At 39.1% G+C, this 22,240-nt stretch overlaps 2 protein-coding genes across 3 annotated transcripts in view; one reads left to right on the top strand and one right to left on the bottom strand.

Annotated features, from left to right (window-relative positions):
* Nucleotides 1-4,874, top strand: part of C1H16orf71 (chromosome 1 C16orf71 homolog) — a 40,564-nt gene extending 35,690 nt beyond the window's left edge. For both annotated transcript variants that reach the window (XM_031945190.1, XM_031945188.1), the window contains exon 10: nucleotides 2,986-4,874. In XM_031945190.1, the coding sequence (XP_031801050.1) occupies nucleotides 2,986-3,023 (38 nt within the window). In that variant the 3' untranslated portion in view covers nucleotides 3,024-4,874. The remainder of the gene's footprint in view (nucleotides 1-2,985) is intronic.
* Nucleotides 39-12,459, bottom strand: ZNF500 (zinc finger protein 500). Its single transcript, XM_012542984.3, has 6 exons — nucleotides 11,991-12,459; nucleotides 10,231-10,726; nucleotides 8,271-8,388; nucleotides 7,580-7,671; nucleotides 5,942-6,050; nucleotides 39-1,917 (listed from the first exon to the last, which is right to left on the bottom strand). Exons 2-6 carry the CDS (start codon nucleotides 10,630-10,632, stop codon nucleotides 1,166-1,168), a joined length of 1,473 nt encoding a protein of 490 aa, XP_012398438.1. The 5' UTR covers nucleotides 10,633-10,726; nucleotides 11,991-12,459; the 3' UTR covers nucleotides 39-1,165.
* Nucleotides 12,460-22,240: the final 9,781 nt, after the last annotated feature.

Raw genomic sequence — 22,240 nt, 5'->3', positions numbered from 1 at the left:
TCTCCAAAAAAAAAAAAAAAAAAAAAAAAATACAAAAGCAAGGGGAAAAAAAGTATTGCCTTTATTAAAGGAATGAAGAGAGATAGGTATATGTTTTAAAGTCTTACCACAGCCCAAGGCTAGGTAATGAAGGTAATACTGTCAAATATAAAAATACACATATGGATTTGGTGATGGGAAAAACTAAAACTGAGTGCCTTTTTCTTGGCTGCCCCAAGAGAGGAATAGCTAGAACTATTCTAGAATTAGTCCTTTCCTGCAAAAACTGAGAACAAGTTTAATTGGTTGTTACTGGGAAACCAGCTCTTTGAATCTAACAGAAGAAATCGTCTCTACTATTCCTCATGAGCCATACACCAGATTATAAATACTAAATAGCTAGGAGAGAACAAACTTTAGGTGCCTAGACAGGATTGAGAACTGAATTGGAAACTCCAGACTGATCTTTTTTACTTTGGAAAGATCCAGGAATGGATGGCTATAAACAACCTAAAAACTCACAGATAAATCCAGAGTTAGGAAGAGGAGATGGTCCTTTAACTCCAAGTTCTCAGATTCAACAAGAACAATTAAAAAAGGAACATTCAGGGCTTGCTAAGCTGGATAGGTAATGTGCCAGCATGTAAAAATGATCTCTTCATTGGCTATTTGCACCTGAAAAATATCCTTCTACAGAACAGATAATTTTTAGCAAGACTGGCAACAAAATACATTTCTATAAAGCAAACCCTTCTTTTTCAATGACAACCCCCAGAAGATCAGAGATACGTTCTTAGGGCAAAAAAGTACAAAAGACTTGAGTTAAAAATGATTGACAAGAAAGAATCAGAATGGTGATTAGGCCTGAACCATGCAGTCAGTGGAAATAATATTTTTGTGCCATTTTCCCTATCAGAAATCTCTTCACCTTCATAAAACTTCTTAGCAATCTGTAATAAAATCAGACTGTGATATGCCATGGTAATAGCTACCATTTGATAACTCATAATGTATTCAAATTTTTGTAAGTTAATGGTTTCTGATTCTGTAAAATGAATAGCATAGTCCTATAATCATCGTTATAAAGTTCAAAATCCTGAAAATAAATGTCCCTCAAACAAGAGGAGGGCTGTATATTATATCTCTGAAAAGCTGAGCTTGAGTGGAAGATTACTCCAAACCTCATTCAGTGAACATAACTCTCCCCTGCATGAACCTCCTGATGTGTTACAAGCTGGTGTTTTCGTGTGAAACTTTTTCCACATATCTCACATTTATAGGGCCTCTCTCCTGTATGTGTTCTCTGATGTTTATTAAGGTCAGTGCCCCGACGAAAGCTTTTCCCACAATTCTGGCATGTGTAGGGTTTCTCACCTGTGTGGGTTCTCCGGTGTGCGCTAAAATGAGAGCTATTATTAAAGCTTTTCCCACATTCCCCACATTTATAGGGTCTTTCTCCAGTGTGAGTTCTTCGATGTATGACAAGGCTTGAGCTCTGGCTGAAGCATTTCCCACATTCATTGCATTTGTAGGGTTTTTCTCCAGTATGAATTCTCTGGTGGGTACTGAAATTGGAACGGTCACTAAAGCCCTTTCCACATACAAGACACTTATAGGGTTTCTCCCCTGTGTGAGTTCTCTGATGTTTGATCAAATGAGAACTTTTGTTAAAGCTTTTTCCACATTCAAGGCATTTGTAGGGTTTCTCTACTATACAGACTCTCTGAAGACTTATATTCCTTTCCTGAACAGGAGTTTGGCTCTTTCCCTCAATCAGTGGATAGCCCTGATGACATTCTGGTCGAATTAGACAAGTCTGCCCCTGACAAGCTGCCTGAAGACCATGTTCCCTGGACTTCTCTGGCAAGGTTCTACACAATTCCATTTTCATGGCTGAATCCTCCTTGGAATCTTCTTTCTCAATCTTGATCTCACATCCTAGAAGAAAGGAGAGAAAATGAAATCCTTGATCCTAGAGAGTAATAAAATCAAGGTAAAATCAGACAGTCAATCTAAAAACATTAAGTGCCTACTATCTGCCAGGTGCTGGGGTTACAAAAAGAGGCAAAAAATACTTCCTACTCTCAAAAAGCTTACAATCTAATGGACAAAAATCATGCAAATAAATACAAAGCAAGCTATATACAAAATATGAAATAACAGCAAAAGCACAAGAATTAAGACTATAGGAAGGTGGATTTTAGCTGGAACTTCAAGGAAACCAGAAAAGGTCAATGGTCAGAATGGAGGAAGGAGAGCATTCCAGGCATGGGGGACAAGCAGAATACCCAGAGCTTAGAGATGAAATGTCTTATTTGTGAAACAGGCAGGAGGAGGCCAATGTCGCTGAAGAGTCTATGTCAGGGAGTAAGGTTCAAGACTAGAAAAGTAGAAGGGAGCTAGGTAAAAGGAAAAAAGTTGGAAAAATTATACTTGTAACTTTTGTAATTACATTTGAAAATTTGTAGGAAGACTTTTAGAACTTGTTACCATTTCATTCTTTTACATCTACTCCTAAGGGAAAAAAAGTATCTAAATAAGTTTTAGGTTGCTAAAAGATAGCAGTTAATCTTCCACTATTAACAACTTGTAAGACACACTTCAAGGTCCTTGTGGCAATTTTTTCTAAAGGTCTCAGAAAGGGAGGGCTCCCATGTTAAGTGCACCATATAGAATGACTGAGATGTGGAGTGGAATCATTCACTAATATTTTGAAATCCTCAATTACAAGGAATAGAAGAGTGTGGAATTCTCAATTTCCTGTTGAGTGTATCTGCTATCAGTCTCAAGGGCAAAAATTCTCCTTCCAACACAAATTTTATAAGACTTAAATGTGAACTAGACTTTGATAACCATGACTAATGTTAAAATCTAGATTCAGTGAATCGAGCAAAATGAGGCAGGAACCAGAGATGTTTTTCCCTTTTCATACTTATGAGGTTCTCTGAATGTCAGCCATTAGGAAGGACCCAATTTTAATTCTTTCTCCTTTGTCTTGAATTTCAGATTTTCTGTTTCCAAACTACTGTTTCAAAGTGGAATGATTTCAACTTTCATTTATTTTATTCACACAATAAACATTTATTAAATGCCCATCAAGTACAACGGGTTCATACTGAAGAACATACAAAAACAAAATACTATTCCTGCCCTTCAAGAGCTTACAATCTAATAAGGGTAACAAAACACACACACAAATAAGCATAATAAAAATCTATGCATAAGGGTTCAAAATGCTGAGATAAGATAAGAAAGTAATCTGAGGTAGGGGAAAAGGTCACAAACTTTGGAGTCTTTTCAACTGTACCTTGAAGAGGAAGCATGATGTCAACAGGCAGAGATGGGGACAAATATGATTCAAGTGTCTGAAAATACATGTCATCAGGACTTGCTGATTCACAGAATTTTATATCAAAAACTTAAATCTAATTCCAACTTCTTTTCCTATTAAGACTTGACTTTCTGCTTTATAAGTTGTACAAATATGCTCAGATGACTAATTTTTGGCAAAGGATCAAAGCTTTTGTCTTTTTAATATTAGCTTTCCATCTCCATGTAAAGGATAAATGCTTTTCCAGATCTTACTGTCCTAAGCCTCTTATACAGTGCTCTGCACCTAGCAGATGTTATATAGATGCTTAATGACTTGAATGATTCTTTTATATTGCATTTTCCCCTCAATTATGTTCCTGTCAACCTGTGGTATTTTTTAGTATTTGCTATTATTCACCTGGCTTAGTTTCTTCCTTTGAGAGTTATTTCCCCTTTTAGCTCTTTATAAAGTGTTTCATTTAGAAAAGCTAATTTATTACTTTCAATGCTACAAATCAAAACACCAGCTTTTTCTTGTGCCTTAAAACTTTCATTAGACACTATTCATCTTAGTCTCTCATTTTCTCTTATCTTACATGAGGCAACATCTCATTAGCAGAATCTTCAACACTCAAACTTTGAAGATAGCTGAAATCCTATTGTTCTCCTCACCTGTGTGATTATCTCTTGGAATATCTCTCTCCTTGAAAGATTGTAGATTCGAGTTCAACAATCCTTCCTTTTGATCCAGGTGGGCAATTAGATTTGGTTTGGGAATAGGAAGCCCTGTCCATAAGGAAGGTCAGGGCTCAGTAAAAGAAATAGGAAAAACTCTGTTTACATACAGAATCTGCCTCCAAATAAGGGGGTAAGTTCAGGATCCAGAAATGTTGCATGTAATTTTTTTCTGGAAACTTCCAGGATAGCCAAGATGGAAAAAAAATATGATTAACCATTAGGTTAAGAACTTCCATCATTTAAAAATAATTCACATGCCCCAATGTGAATTCTGCCATTAATGCTGAAAGGTTATGCAAACCAAATTCAACAAGTATAACTCTTTAGGAGTTTATAATTTACAGTAGAAAACATCAGTTGGGGTTAAATAACTTGCTCAAAGTCACACAATTAAGAAGTACCTGAGGCTGGATTTGAACTCAGCTCCTCCTGTCTAAACAGCCAGTGCTCTATTCACTGAACCACCTAGCTGTCCAAGACTCTCTTTACTCAAAAACAAAAGGGTGTGGTAGACAGCTAATCATACAGAAATCAGCTTGATTTTGGTTCATAAAAAGGAAAAAATGAACAATTCAATTATTTTAAAAACAAATGTGCCTGTAGAAACAATTATATCAATATCAGTTATCTGGGAAAAGTTCCTAAAAGAAGGCTGGATTTTAAGTGTTTTTGATTGATAGAAAGGAACACAGTAAACTAGGAAATTCTCATCACAAAGGGTTGCATAAGAAAAGACTGAGAAATGGGAGTAGAAACGGATAAAGAAGTCTCAAGTAGGTTTCCTTGTTGGATAATGCAAAAATAAGAAATAAAGGACATTAAGTTAACCAGGTGAGAAACTTGAAGGTGAAGCAAAAAATCTTGTTCCTGAAGCACAATGTTGTCCTTTCTATAAGACTGACACTACTGTATAGTAAAGCTTAAGTTAGAAGCACATTCTCCAATAGTAGTGACATATTTTAATTAATTCCATCTCTTATCCAGTCTTCCTTATGACCGATGGCACATGCTGTGAGATTGCCAGATGAGACTAGAGATGCAACTATAGAACAAAAGAAAGCTATTCATTGGCTCACACGGGAATCAATCCATGAATGTGCTCTAATTATCATGTTATTGAGCAGATATTCATCCTTTTGACAGTGTGGTGAAGCTTATGGACCCCTTGTCACAGAGCATACAAGAGGTGACAATAGAAGGTATCACTATAAATATGGTCTGTAAGATAGACAAAATAAAAACCAGGTGTGGGATGGTACACTCCTAGTATATCTGGTAGTGGGGCAGGCTGAGGCTGGTAGACTACCTGAGCTTTGGAGTTTTGAAGTACAGTTTGGCAAAAGACAATCCACATTAAGTCTGCACCAACAGTGAGGTCCCCCAGAGCCAGGAGTTACAAGGCTACTCAAAAGGAGGTATGAACTGGCCTCAGTCAAACATGGAGCAGGTCAAAGCTTCTGTACTGATGGGCAATGGGACTGAGCCTATGAGAAGCCACTGTACTTCCAACCTGGGCAAGACAGACCCAGATCCTCCCCTCCCAAAATGTAATAGACTATTAATGAGGTATCTCACATACCTCTTAAATTATTAGTATTACTCATATGCTCCCTTGAATTGTTATCTTTTTGTATATATGTCTTATTTCTTACGAATTAGGCCAGGAGCCTCTTACATCTCCTCCTAATTCCATCACTTAGCACAGTGCCTTACACATATTATGTGTCTATTAAATGTATGTATTAAATGTAGCATGCTGACTGATATACACTGGGATAAAGTAGTGAGGAAAAATGGGAGAATATATAAAAATGATACCTGTAGAAACAGGTGTAGAAACAGATTACCATCATAGACCTCAGAGGTTTTAAGCCAAAGGGGAAAAAGGCTTTAATTAGCAGAATCATGTTACCATAATTGTCCTGCAGGACATCCCTGTAGTGTTCTTTCTGAACTGGTTCCAGGTGCCCCAACTCCTCCTGGGAGAGGTACAAAGCCATGTCCTCAAATGTCACTGGCATCTGCAAAAAAATCACAGAACTCCACTCTGTCAGAGCTACCTCAGGTACACTCTTGGTCCTGGCTTAGGGTAATCATCAATTACTCTCAAAATGATCTACAGTCTTATCAGTAATAACCCAAGAACTCTTGGGATCACTTTTGATTCTCCTACACTACATATCTACTCTGGATCTAAATCTCAAAACTGACTTTCATATGGCTCAGTTGTTATAGTCATATTTGACTCTTCATGATCCTATTTGGGGTTTTCTTAGCAAAGATTACTGGAGTGGTTTGCCATATCCTTCTCCAGCTCATTTTACAGGTGAGAAAACTAAGGCAAACAGAGTAAAGTAACTTGCCAAGGGGCACCCCGCTAGTGCCTGAGGCTAGATTTGAACTGAGGAAGATGAGTTTTCCTCACTTCAGATCTAGTGCTATAATCACTGTACCACCTTGCTGCTTCCATACTTTTTACTTGAGCAACCCTTTCGTCTTCTCCATTTTTGTATAAAATCCACAGCTCACTGAATTCCTTTTCAGACTCCTGTCTCAGGGCTTTCAGTTACCTTACTATTTTGCTCCCTTTTCTTTGATGTCTCTTGCTTTTTCACGCTCTTTTCCCACTGATACCTTAGGCTTCCTTGCCAATATGTTCCTTAGTCCTGCTGACAGTTCTCAGGGCAAAAGAAATTGCTACCCAGTTCTACAGCAAGGACTACTTAGTAAGACTTGGAATGTAATAGAAGTATGGATAATTTGGCCGAAGTAGCAACATTTCCTTGGACCTAGGACAAAGTGCCAGGAGTATGAAAACCGATATGAAAAAATGAAAAAACAGGAAGACCAAAAGAACATTTTAGAACAACACCTGAAATATTCGAAAAGAGCTGGATAAGCTAGATGATATGTTGGAACAGACAAAAGAGACTTAATTGACCATGCCTAAAGTGGTGAGTGGCTACCAGGAGCAACAGAGAGTGACAGAACAATGTTCTTAAGTAGTATAAAACAGAGTAGAACTGATTATTTTTCTTTACAGAGGAGAAAAGAATATTGAGGGGGGGGAAGCTTCAGGAAAGATGAAGACAGCAATCTGTATATGATAGCTTAAAGTTTTGTTTGGATTACTATGTATAGAACAATTTTTTTAGAATCTCATTTGTTAGAGACTGATTTCTACCAAGAATCAGTCTCCCATAGACACACACAGAGGAAACATGGCCCATATGGATTTCAGTTCAACATGAAGCTTATTGGCCCAAAATTCTTGGCTACTTTTGAGGTAACCAAAACCAGGAGGACAAAAGCGGTTAAACAGAATCCTTAAACATCTGGTGCATAAATTTAAATAAAATGCACTTGAGTTTAATTACTTGAATTCTGGATTATTAAAGATGACTGATTCTAGGATAATAAGATACCTTGAGATGATTTTGGAGTTCCCAGGATAATTAACCTCTGAACACTGAACTAATACCTGTTATTTGTATTGGAAGCAAAGACAGAGGTGGGGCAGGGTGGAGTGGGATAGGGGAACATGATTCACCTGGGACCAGGCAGAGATTAATGCACTTGCTGTTTGCTGTTCTCTAGTGCTCTCCTCCCTGAAGAGGGCAGAAACCCGGGAAACAGGTGAACCTATGGAATGAAAACAGTCATTAACTGAGTCATTCCTTGCTGAGGGCTGCCCTTTCTCATCACTGAGTTCAAGATGTCTACCCTAAACCATCGAGAAGTTTGTCCTAGCCCTTTACCACATGCTGTTCTAATGCCAAATACCTGATCAAAGTGCTGGGTGGAACCAATAATTCTTCCTGTTTCTAATATTTTTTTATTTACTTAGGTAAATATTTCCCAATTATATTTAAATTTTTTGAAAGAACTACTAAATTCTTACCTCATAATTAACTCTATGCCTATAATCGTAGAATTAGATATAGAGCTGGAAAAAATCTCAGAGACTTTCTAATCCAGCCTCTTCATTTATAAAATGAAGCCCAAGAAAGTTACATAATGTGCCCAGAATCACAAAGGTCACAAGAGTCAGAACTGTGATGTGATGGGTTGTGAATTGAGGTCCTCCAATTAGAACCAATGCTTTTTCCATTAGGACACCTCCTATTCTTGTCCATTTCCCAGTCTCACTGAACTCAGACACCTGTCCTGGTTGTTCCCACATAACTTTTTTTCTTTCCCTCCATGCCAAGCATTCTTCCCCAGGAAGGGCAATTTCTTACCTCTCTTTGGCCGCAGTTGGAAATTCTTTTTGGATCTATAGTGTGGCTGTTCCTGTGGTCCAAGACAGGACTTCTGTGCTCCCTCCTCTTGGAACCTGGCCTCTTGCCGCGTGACTCCCTGGAATATCAAAGATTCCTGGGTTCTTCTCTGGGGTCCACCATCTCTTCTGAGAGCACCTCCTGCCCTGGCACAGAGACTGTAATCTAGGAACAGCCCACATCCCTCCTCCTGTTACAAAGAATCTGGGAAATTGAGAACTAGATTTCCTCCAGGCCCTTTTCAGCCTTTTACTACCACTAAACCCCTTCTCACTTTTCCTCTTATCTCAAACTGTTTCTTCTCCACTTTCTATTCTCTCTTCTCTAGTCTCTAGCCTTTCTCCCCCCTTAGTTATAAACCTTTCCTTCTCACATTTCAATCTGTGCCCAATCATATTCTCTATTCTGTGATGGCTAGAATCTCTTATTCTTCTTCCTAGTTCTTTCCTAGTCTCTCCTTAAAGTTGAGAATTTACTTGGTGCAGAATTTATTAGATGCAGAAATAAGTGCCTTTTCTAAGGTAAAAGATAAAATTAATCAGCTCTGGCCCCAGCAGCCCTACTCTTGTTATAGGTGCTGTTTAGTAGGGATCTTGAAATCCCAACCTCAAGATAAATTTGTGGAAAACAGATACAAAACAGCTGTTAAGGAGTAATTGCAAATACTGAGAAGTACATCCCTAACCTAAACTAGTTGATTCTTTTAACAATGCATTCCTTTCTGTCACTTGTAGAGACAAGAGTCATCAAGTAGTTAGACAATAAATCTGACCCAATATAATATTTCTGATACTTTTATGAGAGTAATTAACATTCTTTTGGAACTGTATTACTTTATTTTTGATACCTTCTCCCCTTTTGTTAAAAACACTATATACCATACATTTAAGGAACATTTTATAGATATATTTCGTTTTGTCCCAAGAGATTTTCCAACAAACACCCGAATTATACTACCACAAAGAATATTCCCCAAAACAGTTATGTAAAATCACTTAATTGTAATTCATAATACATGACACTTTCCAGTTATGAAATTTAGCAATTTAACAAAAAAGAAAGACATGCCATTAACTTTGATAATCTGGTACCAGTCCTGTGTTCCATCATAAATTTATTTTTTAAATTATTATTAATTTGATTTTGAGAGTTTGAGAATCTTGCAAAAACCCTAAAATTATGAAATATCCTAGGATATCAACAAAACTCAGGAAATAATTATCTCACACTTCCTCAATTAATTAGCATTTCTGGGTTACTGTTGCTTGCTATTTGTATTCACTGGATGCCTGGTTCTACTCTTCTCCATTTGGTGATACAATAACCAGTAGGAAAGTTTGGTAAGTGATTGGAAAGTTAGATACAAAAGTATTTAGAAGAGAAAGAGAAGTCCTGAGAAAAGACATCTCCAACTGAACAATGAAATCAATGAGAGAAATATTTGTTTAATTAATGTAAACTAACTTTACAGGAATGTATCTGTTTTAACCAAACAAAGCAAAGAACATTACTGTACATTACCAAGAGGAAAATGAACAGTTTTGAGGGAGAGGGAAACAATATAGGGTATGATAAGCATTGTGGGAAGATTTTTTTTTTAAAAAGGGAGGGGGGGGATCTAATTCCTAATTCCATGGAAGTTATTGATTGAAAATAAGAGGGAATAAGCACAGAATAAGAGCCTTTCCCCCCTTCCCCCAGGTCTGTATGGACTTGATTGGGCTAGATGCAATTCTGATGATGAACTAGGAGCAAACTCTGATCTTGGTCAACCCTTAGTGAGAGAGTCTATAATTTTAATATCTCAGCTGATGCATGTGCCTAAAGAGCTTAAGAATTGAAAGAAAGCAAAATGGAATGGATCCTATCATTGAGTAGTTGATAACACCCCAATCCCTCAAAATTAAAATCTCTTCCTCACCCATTGCCTCTGCTTCCTGGGTTCTTTCTGCAAACCCTCAACCAGGACCACTGCCTCTTCACCACTCTCTGGCTGCTGTTCCCGTACCCATGTCTGGATCTCCCCTGGCAATACAGTCAGGAACTGCTCCAGCACCAGCAGTTCCAAGATCTGCTCCTTTGTACGCATCTCTGGTCTCAGCCACTGACAACAGAGCTCCCAGAGTCGGCTGAGAGCTTCCCGAGGGCCAGCTACCTCCTGATAGCAAAACAGCCTAAAGAGCTGACGGAAGGTCTCTGGATTGGGATCCTTCCTTTGCAAAGGAGGTTCTTCTTGCCAAGGGAAATCTTCTTCTACCTTCACAATGAGGATCTCTTCCTGCTCCTGGTGAGACTGAAGCTGCAGACCAAGCGCTGTAGCCATGGTCCTGAAGTGACAACTCTGAGGATCCGCTCTGTGCCGATTTTGGAAATGGCAGGACCTTTTGTGAAAGGAACCGTTTTTCCTTTTTGGGACTCTAGAGAAGAAACGGCAAAATCTGTGAAATCAGAGGCCTAGTTCTTATTTCCTTCCCTATCTTAACTCTACTCGGCTCTCTGACCATGGAAAGACCACCTAACCAGGCCCAATGAAATGTTCTCATCTGCAGAATCTGATTGCCTTAGATGATACAGTGGAAAGAGCCCGGAAGTCAAAGGACCTGTCTGTCAACTCCCTAGGCCTAAGCTTCCTCATCTGTAATATAAAGGAGCTGAATTAGATTAGAGGCTCTTAACCCGGGGTCCATGGGCTTGGATTGGGGGGGGAGAGAAGGGGAATCACATCTTTATTTTCACTAAATTCTAATTGAAACAGCATTTTCTTCAAATATTTAAAAAAAAACAAAAACACAATTCTAAGAAGGGATCCATAAGATTCCCCAAGCTGCCAATGAGGAGGAAAGGAAGAAATGAGCATTTATTAAACACCTATTGCATGTCAAGAATAATAGTAGCAGTAATAATGATGATGATGATGATGATGATGGCTAACATTTAGATAGTATTCACTATGTGCCAGGCACTATAGTAAAGGGTACTAAGTACTCTACAATTATGTCACATGATACAACAAACTCCAAGGAACTAGGTGCTGTTAATAATTCCATTTTTTCAATTAATTTTTATTTTCTGAAAATGCAAAAAAAAAAAAGGCAGTGGAGTTGCACCTGGAGTCAGGAAGATGCAAGAATTAACTCCGTTTTACTGTTGAAGAAACTGAGGTAGATAATTCGTCCCGGGTCACAATGCTGGTATGTGTCCTGAGCAAGATTTGAACTCGGATCTTCCTGACTTCAAGCCTAATGCTCTATTAACACTTTACACTCTCTCTGCTATAGTATATACTATACTATTCTACTACCTACTCAACTTTCCTCAAATAAAATGCTATGCCATTGGGAACCGAGGCATACGGAGTTAGGGGCATGACTTGCCTAGGATCACACACCACTAGTATCCGAGGCCGGGTTTTAACTCGGGTCTTATCGCCTCCAGGCCCAGTGCTCTAAGCATTACACCACCGACTTCCCTCAGTTTTCTCATCTGAAAGACGGGCCAATATGAGTTATCAAAACAGACATTTAGTACTAGCCCGATGCCGTCATCCTGCCCTCTCTGCCCTAAGTTGCAGAGAAAAGGTCCTGCTGGGTCCCGGCGCGGCGCTGGAGCCCACCCCTAGACAGAGGCCCAGGAACGGGGTGCAGGGCGCAGGGTCGCTCCGGGCCCCCCTCCCCCACTCACCGCTCGGGAGTCGCCAGGCCGAGAGAGGGCAGGAGGGAGGGAGCCTCCGGGCGGAGCGGGGCGGGGCGGGGCGGGGCGGGGCGGGGGGCAGAGCTCCTGGGCTCGCCGGGCGGCCGCAGCGGGAGCGCGTGAGGGCGCGGAGCCTCCACTCGGCCCGCCCCTCAAAGGAAGAACCCCGACTCCCGCCCCGGCCTGTCCCGGTCTCCGAGCCGGCCAAACGACGGGATAGTGATTGATTGGCTCGAGCGGGGTGTCAAGGGTAGAGAATGAGGGGCGACGACTCGGTGTGGTCCGGGGCACTCTGGGTATTGTAGTTCCGCGGGCGCTGAGAAGGCTCCCCGCTTGTTAACTGGGCGCTCAGGCTCGGCTACAAGAGGTTCTTCCGACGTAATAGAACTCTGACCCCCCGGATCTTTGGGGGCGGGGATGGACCTGCGTTAGAAAAACCCTAAATCTCAATCCCCTCCCGGCCCTGAGAGAACTACCTGGTCCCCGCGGGAATCTCCCACCTCCAACTGATCCGGGGATCCCTTTGGGAAACGACCGCCACCCTTATTGGGTTGAAAATTAGCCCCTCAGTTGCCCCCTATCCCCAGGCATACTAGGCTACGTAAAAATCAGGACTCGGTATCCCAAACTTCCGCTACCTCCCTAATCCGGAAGCGGTCCGCTGATTGCTGCTCGGTGAAAGCAAACCCATTTTCGCCCAACTGCCTCCCCACTATTTACGGCCAGCCTCCATTTGAAAAAGATCATCATCGCTTTTCATGCATTGGAAACTATTCCTGTCCTCCACGACCTTACATGCTGTTGGAGGGGTCAACAAGTGCACATAAAAATACTGAGTGAGAGACACCCTCACAGCCATAGGGTCCTCGGGCTGCTGTCGCAGGTGTTTGCTCAAGAACTCGCAGTCCGCATCTGCAAGGGAGATTTTTGGCAAAAAAAAAAAAAAAAGGGGGTGTTATTTTCACTATTTCTTCAGCGTTCTACTTCCTGGTTAGGAAGATAGCAAAGGTGTGGGTACGGAATCTTGTTTTTTATTATCCTGATAATGGGTCCAAATCAATAAAGCGTGGTGATTGTTTCCCAGATCACTTGGGAAGTGGGAGATTCCCGTGGGAATCAGGTAGCTTTCTCAGAGCTGGGAGATTCAGGTGGGTAGGAATCATTTTTAGGAATTTCCCCAGGCCAGGTTTCCCACCCTCCACAAATATCAAGGAGACACAGTTCTATTACATCAAAAATATATATAGCGTAAATATAAAGCTAATAAATACACACAGCAAAGCAGTTAACTTATTAACTAATTTGGGAGAGTATTAGCAGCTGCCATCAGGAAAGGCTTCATATGGCCTATGAGCCAGGGGTTGTATCTTGAAGAGAGACTATGAAGCAGAAATGAAGAGGGAGTGCATTCCAGGAATGGGGGATGGCCTGGGGAAATGCTCTGAAAGGGGAGATAGAGTATCCTCAATGAGGAACAAAGAGAAGATCAATTTAGCTGGATCACAGAGGACAGAAGTAACTTTTAATGAAGGTGGAAAGATCAGTCAGGGCCAAGCTAGGACTGTAGAAACCAAAAGGATAATTTTGTATTTACTTTCTAGAGTCAATAAGAATCCACATCAAAGCATAATTTTTTCACTTTTTTTTGTTGACTAGTTTTGTCCTTTCTCCTGATTTTTCCCCCTTTTGGTCTGACTTTTCTTGCACAATATGACAAAATGTAAATGTGTTTAAAAGAATTGCCCATATTTAACCTATATCAGATTGCTTGCTGTCTTGGGGAGGGAGGAGGTAAGGGTGAGAGGGAGAAAAATTTGGAACTCAAAATCTTACAAAAAACGAATTTTAAAAACTGCCTTTATATGTATTTAAAAAAATAAAATACTATTGAAAATTAAAAAAAAAAAAAAAAAAAAAAGGAATCCACAAAAGCTTATTGAGAAGCTTATAAGATTAAGGAAAATTACCTTGGTGGCAGTGTCACTACAGGACAGTGAGCCTTGAGGCCCAGAGACCAGTTAGGAGGATGTTGCAATATTCTAGGTGAGTGGTCATGAAGGCCTTGACTAAAGTGATATTTATGTGAGTGGAGAGAAGAGATAGGATTTGAGAAATATGCACAGGTAAAAATGTCAAGATTTGACAAACTGATTGGATATGTTGGGTGCCATAAAATGTGGAATCTGGTATAATGCTGAGATTACAAACCTGAAATACTGAAAGGATAATGGTGTCTTTGATGTAAACAAGGAAGTGGGAAAGAAGAGGTGGTTTAGAGATAAAGATAATGAGTTCAGGTTTGGAAATGTCTAAGATATCTCAAGAGACCTCCAGTTTTAAATGTTCAGTGAGCAATTGGTGAACTGAAACTGGGGGATTAGAGGAAGGAAGGAATATAAAATCAGATGAAAAATGGAAAATAGTTAGAAAACATTTATGGAAGACATGAGAAATCTGGGGAGCAATTGCAATAATGGTTCAATTCTAAGACTAAGATATACTTACAGGGACAACATCAAGTCAGTGTTCACCAATATCTCCCTATTTCAATCAATTCCCAATTAATTTCTTTTCTCTTTTTTGGGTGGGGGGGTCATGGTGATGAGGCAGTCACACAGCTGGTAAGTTTTAAGTGTCTGAGAATGGATTTGAACTGAAGTCCTCATGCCTCCAAGTCTGGTGCTATATTTACTGTGCCACTTAACTTTTATCCTCCCTCCCCACTTCCATAATCAATAGCTCTGAGTGAAAGGGGAGGGAAACTGTTCCATTTACTGAAACTGTGTTCCCTTTAAGATTATCGCTCTCAAACTGTATTTCCTTTTGATGTGTTATTCCTTTTGGAGTCTCAGCCCCTCCTGGGGAAGGCATATTCCCCCAGATAAGTTGTCTTTTGGGGATGCCAGACCTTTGATTCAATTAGAAATCCTGGTCAAAAAGCACCCCTTTGAAGTGTTGTTAATTCCAATAGGAGATCTGGGCTGAAAACTGATAAGCATCCAGGCCTGGGAACCCTGGCAATTGGTGAGAAAATGGCAAATGGTGAGAAAATCTCTGGCAAATTTCTCAGTGCAAAAATCCATTTCCCCAATAGGATTTTGCCACTATAGAAGTCAGTCTCTTAGCAAACTGGTTTCTATCCAACAATAAACTTTCATTTCTGCCATTAATAATTCAGGATAAGTGAATTCTTTCACTGTAAACCTGTGGCTGACTTAAAAGGGGGATTTTTAACAACTCTCTTATTGCCTCATCACTACCTGGAATTGAGAGGATACAAACCTTATCATGAAGGGAAAGGATCTCTTTTTCATAGATTGTTAGAACTGAAAGGGACTTTTGAAAAATCAAAATCAAGCCTTTCCTTTTACAGATTGAAAAGGATGTCATAATAGAAAGAGAGGTGGTCTCCCAGTCAAGAAGACCTGGTTTTAAATGCCTGCTCTTACATATAATAGCTTTGTAACCCTGAACAAATCACAGAATCTCTTGGTGCCCTCAGGGAACTCTTTTAAACTCTCAATTGCAGAGAAAGTGCATACCTGCATTGGAAAAAATATTTTGCTAAAGAAAGAAGTCATGTTTGGAAAGAAAAAGGAAGAAAGGAAAGAAAAAAGGAAGAAAGAAAGAAGGAAAAAAGGAAGCAAGGAAAGTAAGGATTAAAGAAAACGATAAAAGGTTGGGAAAGAAAGGAAATCAGAGCACATCTAATCTTCCCTGAATGGGGGTATCATGAGAAATTTTTCAATTTTTTATTTTTGTTAATTTTTATTATCTGGAGGAAGGGTGTCAATGCTATTTCTCCCATAAGAAGCTTACTGAGCTGGCTGAAACTTGTCCCACAGGATGTGATATTTTACTTAAGGCCTCAAAGTTCCTTAGATCCAAAGGGAGTAAAGACTTTCCAAAATAACTTGACTTCTTTTCTTGCCTTATTTAAGCAAAGATCCCAAATGTCAACTGTACCAGACTTTTTGGTATCTTGGTGACATATTAATTCCTTTCTTTCAGTCATCCATTTGAACCCTCTAAATGTAGTTTAATCCATAACATGACGTAGTTTATCTTTAAAGTCTTATTTGTTTTCTTAGGTGATATATGAGATTATGATTCTGATTGGCTAAATACGTTCAATTTTTATATCATTGAAGTTTAAAACATGAGATTACAATTCTGTTTTAACCTAGCCTAAAAGAATGTATGAAATTGAAACATGTAAAAGAATTTATTTATGTCTCTGATGTAATTTTCTCTTTAAAGCTTATCAGAAAGTCCAATCTGGGTTCAATTATTTTTCTAAATCCTGAGTTTGTGATTAAGCATAATAAAATTTGGGTCTTTGATCACTATAATGTCTACTTTGTGGTAGATTTATTTTGGCAGTAGTAATCTGCAGGAACTCAAAGAGGAGTTATTTCTTTCATTTCAGCAGAAAGTCATTCTACCAGTCTAAGGAAATAAGGTGGTGAAGAGAGAGACAGACTGTTGTTATTTGTCCTTATTTCTCAAAGAGGACCAAAGACATCCTAAGTGACGTTTTGACTTGAGAATGAATTGACTTTAAGTGAGGCAGAACAGCACAAAATCATCAGTCTCATTCTTTCTTCCCAAGTCATCAAAGTCCAGTGGCAGGATAATGCAGTGGATGACCTTGATATCTTCTATGCTTGACCAAGCTCCATAGGTCCTGCTTCAGCTGCCTTTATGGCCATTGGAACAAATTATTCTCATCTGCCCATTCTGCCAGGGTAAGTCTTCACATGCTTAGAGTAGATATTCCCTTAATTCACTAGCTGGCTTGAGGTATGTTGGTTTCTCTGAACCTGGTGGAGCCTATCTACTGAGATGATTTTGAATTTTGAATTAAGCATGAAATTTTCTACCTGCGGACAGTCAAATTTGGAAATTCCAAGGAATTCTGACAAAACTTTGCATTGAAAAGGTTTGTGTCATCGCTGGTACATTCATTCATGTGATAAAAGGATGTAAGATTTGTGTATCCTGGTTTTTGTAGATCCTGGAGGCCCTTGTTTTGATTTGGAAATGAAATTGCACTTCTACATAACTGAATCTCTGGCAACCAACCCAGCTCAGACTACTAGTACTGGGGAGAATACATAGACATATGGGGGTAGGGGGGAAAGATTGGGGTCTTTTTTTGTGTGTTTGTGACTCCAATAGTATTTTATTTTTTCCAACGACATGTAAAGAAAGCTTTCAACATTCACTTCAGTAAAATTTTTAGTTCCAAATATTTTTCTCCCCCCTCCCCAAGACAGACAATCTTATATAGGTTTTACATGTATAATCATTTTAAACATATTTTCCTATTTGTCATGATATGAAAGAAAAATCAGTAAAAAAAAAAAGGAAGAAAAACAAAAAAGAAAAAGCAAACAAAGAAAAGAGTGAAAATAGTATTCTTTGATCTGTATTCAGTCTCCATAATTCTTCCTCTGGATGCAGATGGCATTTTCCAGTTCAGATTTATTGAAATTGTCTTGGATCATTTTGTGTACAATGTTCTAGTTCTGCTCACTACGTATCTTTCCTTTTTTTTTTTTCTGAAATCATCTTGCTCATCATTTCTTATAGAATAATAATATTCTTTTATATCCATGTAGCATAACTTATCCAGCCACTCCTTAGTTGATGGGCATCTAGTCAATTTCCAATTTCAAGATATCACAAAAAGAATTGTTACAAACATCTTTGTACATGTGGGTCCTTTCCCCTCTTTTATGATCACTTTGGGATATAGAACAAGTAGAGACACTGATGGATGAAAGGGTAGGCACAGTTTCTTTGGACATAGTTCCAAATTGTTCTCCAGAATGGCTAAATGAGTTCACAACTCCACCAACAATGATTGTTGGCCCTGTTTTCCCATATTTCCTCAACATTTATCATTATCTTTTCCTGTCATCTTAGCCAGTCTGATAGGTATGAGGTGGGCTGTGAGGTTTTAAAACAATAAATCAGTCCAATCCATTAAGCATCAACTGTGTGCTAGGCACTTTTCTAACTATTGAAGCTATAAAAAGCAGCAAAAAGATAGTCTCTGTCCTCAAGGAGTCCACAATCTAAAGTCTAAAGATGTAGAAAAAAAGGCTCTGAATTCTTAAATATAGGGTGAAAACAAAACCAGCCCAAGTAGATCAAATAAACCTAACCCAGAGGTTGGATGAATTCTCTTGGAATCTGGAGTTATACTCATGAATATTCATACTTCACTATTGACAAGTCCTTTCTGCTTTGTGGGGTGAAGGAATAATAAGCTAAGGAAGCCTATACCCACACTTTTGCCCTTTGTTTATAGAAAGTACAAAGTGAACCTTAACTTTAAAAGGATATCAACATTGTCCTTTGCATTTGACCTGAGTTCTGTGACCTTTTAGCATTGTCTTTTCATATATTACTGTAATTATTGTGTATGTTGTCTCTTAGCTCTGCTTTCTTTGCTCTCCATCACTTTATACATGTCATCCTATCTTTTTGTAAATTATTCGCATCTGTGGTTAGTTATGAGAATTTCTGGCCAGACCTACATCCTTAGAGTTGAAAACCTAGTGGTGATATCAATAATTGCAGGTAAGTATAATAATGTTTTAAGGGTTCACATTTTAAAAGTGATCTTGATACAGTATCTATTCTGACCCTTTCACAAGGTTGAAACCCACTTTATTAAGACTGTCAATAGGACAAAATCTGGAACCAAAGCAATAAAAGCATTGTCCTTTACAGAAATATCAACATTTTCATTCTTTTAAAAGTTATAATAGTAATTACATTTTCCTTTAATACACAACAAAATTTATTTCACATCTTTTTGGCTTTCACTGGAAATGTTATTTTGTATTTCAGATATTATGGAGATTGAGGTTCAATTTAATTCAATTCAGCAAACATGTATTAAGCACCTACTATGAGCCAGGCAAGGCACTGTGTCCTGGGGACACAAACAAGAAAAGTTAAAAGACAAACCTTGTCCCCAAGGTCAAGTGCAAAGAACAATGTCTTTATCATCTTACTAAATTTAAATTACATTTTGTGCCCATCTGTAAACAAATGATTACAAGTATCGGCCAATCAAAGTTAAAGTGTACTTGTTCTGTTATGTAAACAAGAGATAAAAGATGAAGGTGCTATTTATTGCAGGTTAGGTTACAATTGAATATGGATAGACAGTAAGGGAAAGAAATCAGAAAAGTTCAGAGCCTGCATAATGGAAGGTTTTGTTGTTGAATTGTGTCCAACTTTCTGTGAAGTTATTTGGGGTTTTCTTGGCAAAAATACTGAAATGGTCTGCCATTTCCTTCTCCAGGTCATTTTAGGAATGATGAGGAAACTGAGGCACTTGATTTCCAAGTCAAGTACTCTATGCACTATGCACCACCTATCTGCTCCAAAGAAAGGCTTGGGGAGGAGTTAATTATTCCTTCCTCCAGCCATGTGATCTGAGGCAAAAGGCAACTGAGGGAGATGAAAATGTGCTGATGATGTTTGTCCTACCTTCTCAAAGAGGAGGACCATGACATCAGGGAGGTGATGCTCTGACATATAAGTATATTGGATTTAAGTGAAGGAGGGCTGGACAAGGTCACCTGCCTCACTTTCTCCTGCAGAACCATACTTGACCACTGGACCCAGGATGACTAGGGATGGCCATGCAATGGAAAACTCTGACCTTTTGAAGCCAAGGTCTTCCAACAGGTGTCAGTTTAATTGGGGCAAAGGAAGATCTCCTTTACCTAATTTTTTAAAATCCAACCTGAGAGGGAAAGAGCCTTGGGATTTTTGGCCAAAACAGAAAGAACTGCCATTTACATTTATTCTAAGCCAATCAGGATGTTGAGGTGTGAGAAATTAGGATCAGAGATCTCCTGGTTGGTGCCACAGGTTTGTTTGTTTTGTTTTGTTTTGTTTTGTTTTTAATAACTTTTTATTTACAAGTTATATACACAGGTAATTTTACAGCATTGACAATTGCCAAACTTTTTGTTCCAATTTTCCCCCTCCTTCCCCCCACTCCCTCCCCTAGATGGCAGGATGAGCAATAGATGTTAAATATATTAAAGTATAAATTAGATACACAATAAGTATACATGACCACACTATTATTTTGCTGTACAAAAAGAATCGGACTCTGAAATATTGTACAATTAGCCCGTGAAGGAAATCCAAAATGCAGGCAGGCAAAATATAGGGATTGGGAATTCTATGTAATGGTTCTTAATCATCTCCCAGAGTTCTTTCTCTGGGCGTAGCTAGTTCAGTTCATTACTGTTCCATTGGAACTGATTTGGTTGATCTCATTGCTGAGGATGGCCAGATCCATCAGAACTGGTCATCATATAGTATTGTTGTTGAAGTATATAATGATCTCCTGGTCCTGCTCATTTCACTCAGCATCAGTTCGTGTAAGTCTCTCCAGGCCTTTCTGAAATCATCCTGTTGGTCATTTCTTACAGAACAATAATATTCCATAACATTCATATATCACAATTTATTCAGCCATTGTATCCACTCAGTTTCCAGTTTCTGGGTGCCACAGGTTCTTAATGAAGCGGGTTGTGGTCCCTTTAAGAAACTGCATTTGTGATTCTTTTCAAATTGATCTGTGATTCCTTTCAGATTCCCTCTTGGCTGACACATTTTCAGTTCCAGGATGCCGGACCTTTGATTCACAAATCCTGGTCAAAAGCACCCTTTTGAATTCCAATAGGAGATCCTGGCTTGTCCCAGCCCCCATCAGATCTGAGCCAACTTGGTATGTCCTAGCCCCCATTCTGATGATCTGCTGCAAGCAAATTCTAGCCCTCCTGAAACCCAGGGAGGACCCAACTTGGGCCTCCACCCTTGGGCCCTCTTTAGCTAAATCTCTAATTATAAAAAGAACCAAACTAAAATCCTCTCTTTGCAGAGGTTCCAAACATGCTAATTATACCATGTTTGGCATCCCAAGGAGCCTGTGCCCACTGGAATACTCTTTTCCAGTACCATATTCTCTTTACCCTCTTTCCTCCTTAACCACACTTTAACCTTACTTCCAATCCCCATAATAAACCTCTTTTATTAATCTAGGTTTTCAGGTCTGTAAATTCCTTTACAGAGAACTTCTTGTGCTCCTAGAAGGGGGTTCCCCAAACTCCCTACCCTTGAGCCGAATCCCAAGGAGGTGCAGGGGAGCCAAACCTACCCTAAACCCTGAACCTGCCACTAGACCTGACTACCAGAAACCTTAATTTCATTTGGGTTCCCCAAATCTAAACCTCATCATTGTGATGAGGTTTGTGGCAAAAATGGGGTTATTACACTGAGAAACAACTGCCTCAGTGAGCTAAATCCTGAAAGGAATTTTAGCAAAGATTTGGGGGTTCAGCCTTTGACTATATTGGGGTTTTGTGGCCTAAAGCTAGAGAGCAGATAAATTTGAGGGACTAATTTTCAATTCAATAAAGGATAGTGATTATGCCCTAGGCTAAGATCTCCAATTGAATTGTAGGTGGATATTACCATCTAGGAGTTTCCCCTAGGAACAGGAGGGTGGGGTTGCTCTCAAAGATCTGAAAGGGTGGGGATTCATGGCTTTTTCAACCTAGGTCCACCCTTCTCCCCCAAAGATCAGGGGGACAATTTGCATCAAGGCCCTCAAAAATGACCAAGTGGGGCTTGTCCTGGGACCTTTTGTTGACCAATCAATGATTAAGGTTATGTAAGAAATTATGTCCATCTCTTATCTCCAAACCTTTGCATTGGCTGTCCAACAAAGCTTAATGTACTCTCTCCTCTCACCAGTCTCTTGGAACCTCTGGTTTTCTTCAAGGATTAGTTCAACACCTTCTTCACAAAGTTTTTCATGGTCTTACTAGCTTATAGGTCCCTCCCTCCCAAGGGAAGTATATATCTACTTTGTATATATATATTTTGTAGATCTGTTTTGTATCCCTTTAGAGTGTAAGTTTTTTGAGGACAGAGGCTTTTTATGCTTTGTCTTTGTATTTCTAGTTCCTGGCACAATGCCTGGCACATAGTAGGTGCTTAATAATTTTGTTTAGGTTTCAAAGAATGTTTGCTTAGATCAGTAGGATTTTTTGTCTACAATACAGCTCCCACCAAATTAACTTGAAATGTATTTAAAGCAATAGAAAACCTTATAATTATACTTGGTGAATTGTAATAGCATATAGAATAATTCTCTTCAGGTCATTGTTTTGCTGTATTTTCTATATCAAAGTAAA

The sequence above is a fragment of the Sarcophilus harrisii genome, chromosome 1, assembly GCF_902635505.1.
Source record: "Sarcophilus harrisii chromosome 1, mSarHar1.11, whole genome shotgun sequence".
NCBI lineage: Eukaryota > Metazoa > Chordata > Mammalia > Dasyuromorphia > Dasyuridae > Sarcophilus > Sarcophilus harrisii.
The sequence above is the reverse complement of the archived record's forward strand: the minus strand, read 5'-3'. Positions and strand labels throughout refer to the sequence as shown.

What these genes read in the sequence shown, in the direction of transcription:
- ZNF500 (XM_012542984.3), bottom strand. Translation starts at nt 10,632, where the DNA reads ATGGCTACAGCGCTTGGTCTGCAGCTTCAGTCTCACCAGGAGCAGGAA. An exon ending in CCAGGAAGCAGAGGCAATGG is followed by an intron (nt 8,389 to 10,230) that starts GTGAGGAAGAGA and finishes TTGATATTCCAG; the next exon opens with GGAGTCACGCGGCAAGAGGC. An exon ending in TGTCCTGCAGGACAATTATG is followed by an intron (nt 1,918 to 5,941) that starts GTAACATGATTC and finishes CCTTTCTTCTAG; the next exon opens with GATGTGAGATCAAGATTGAG.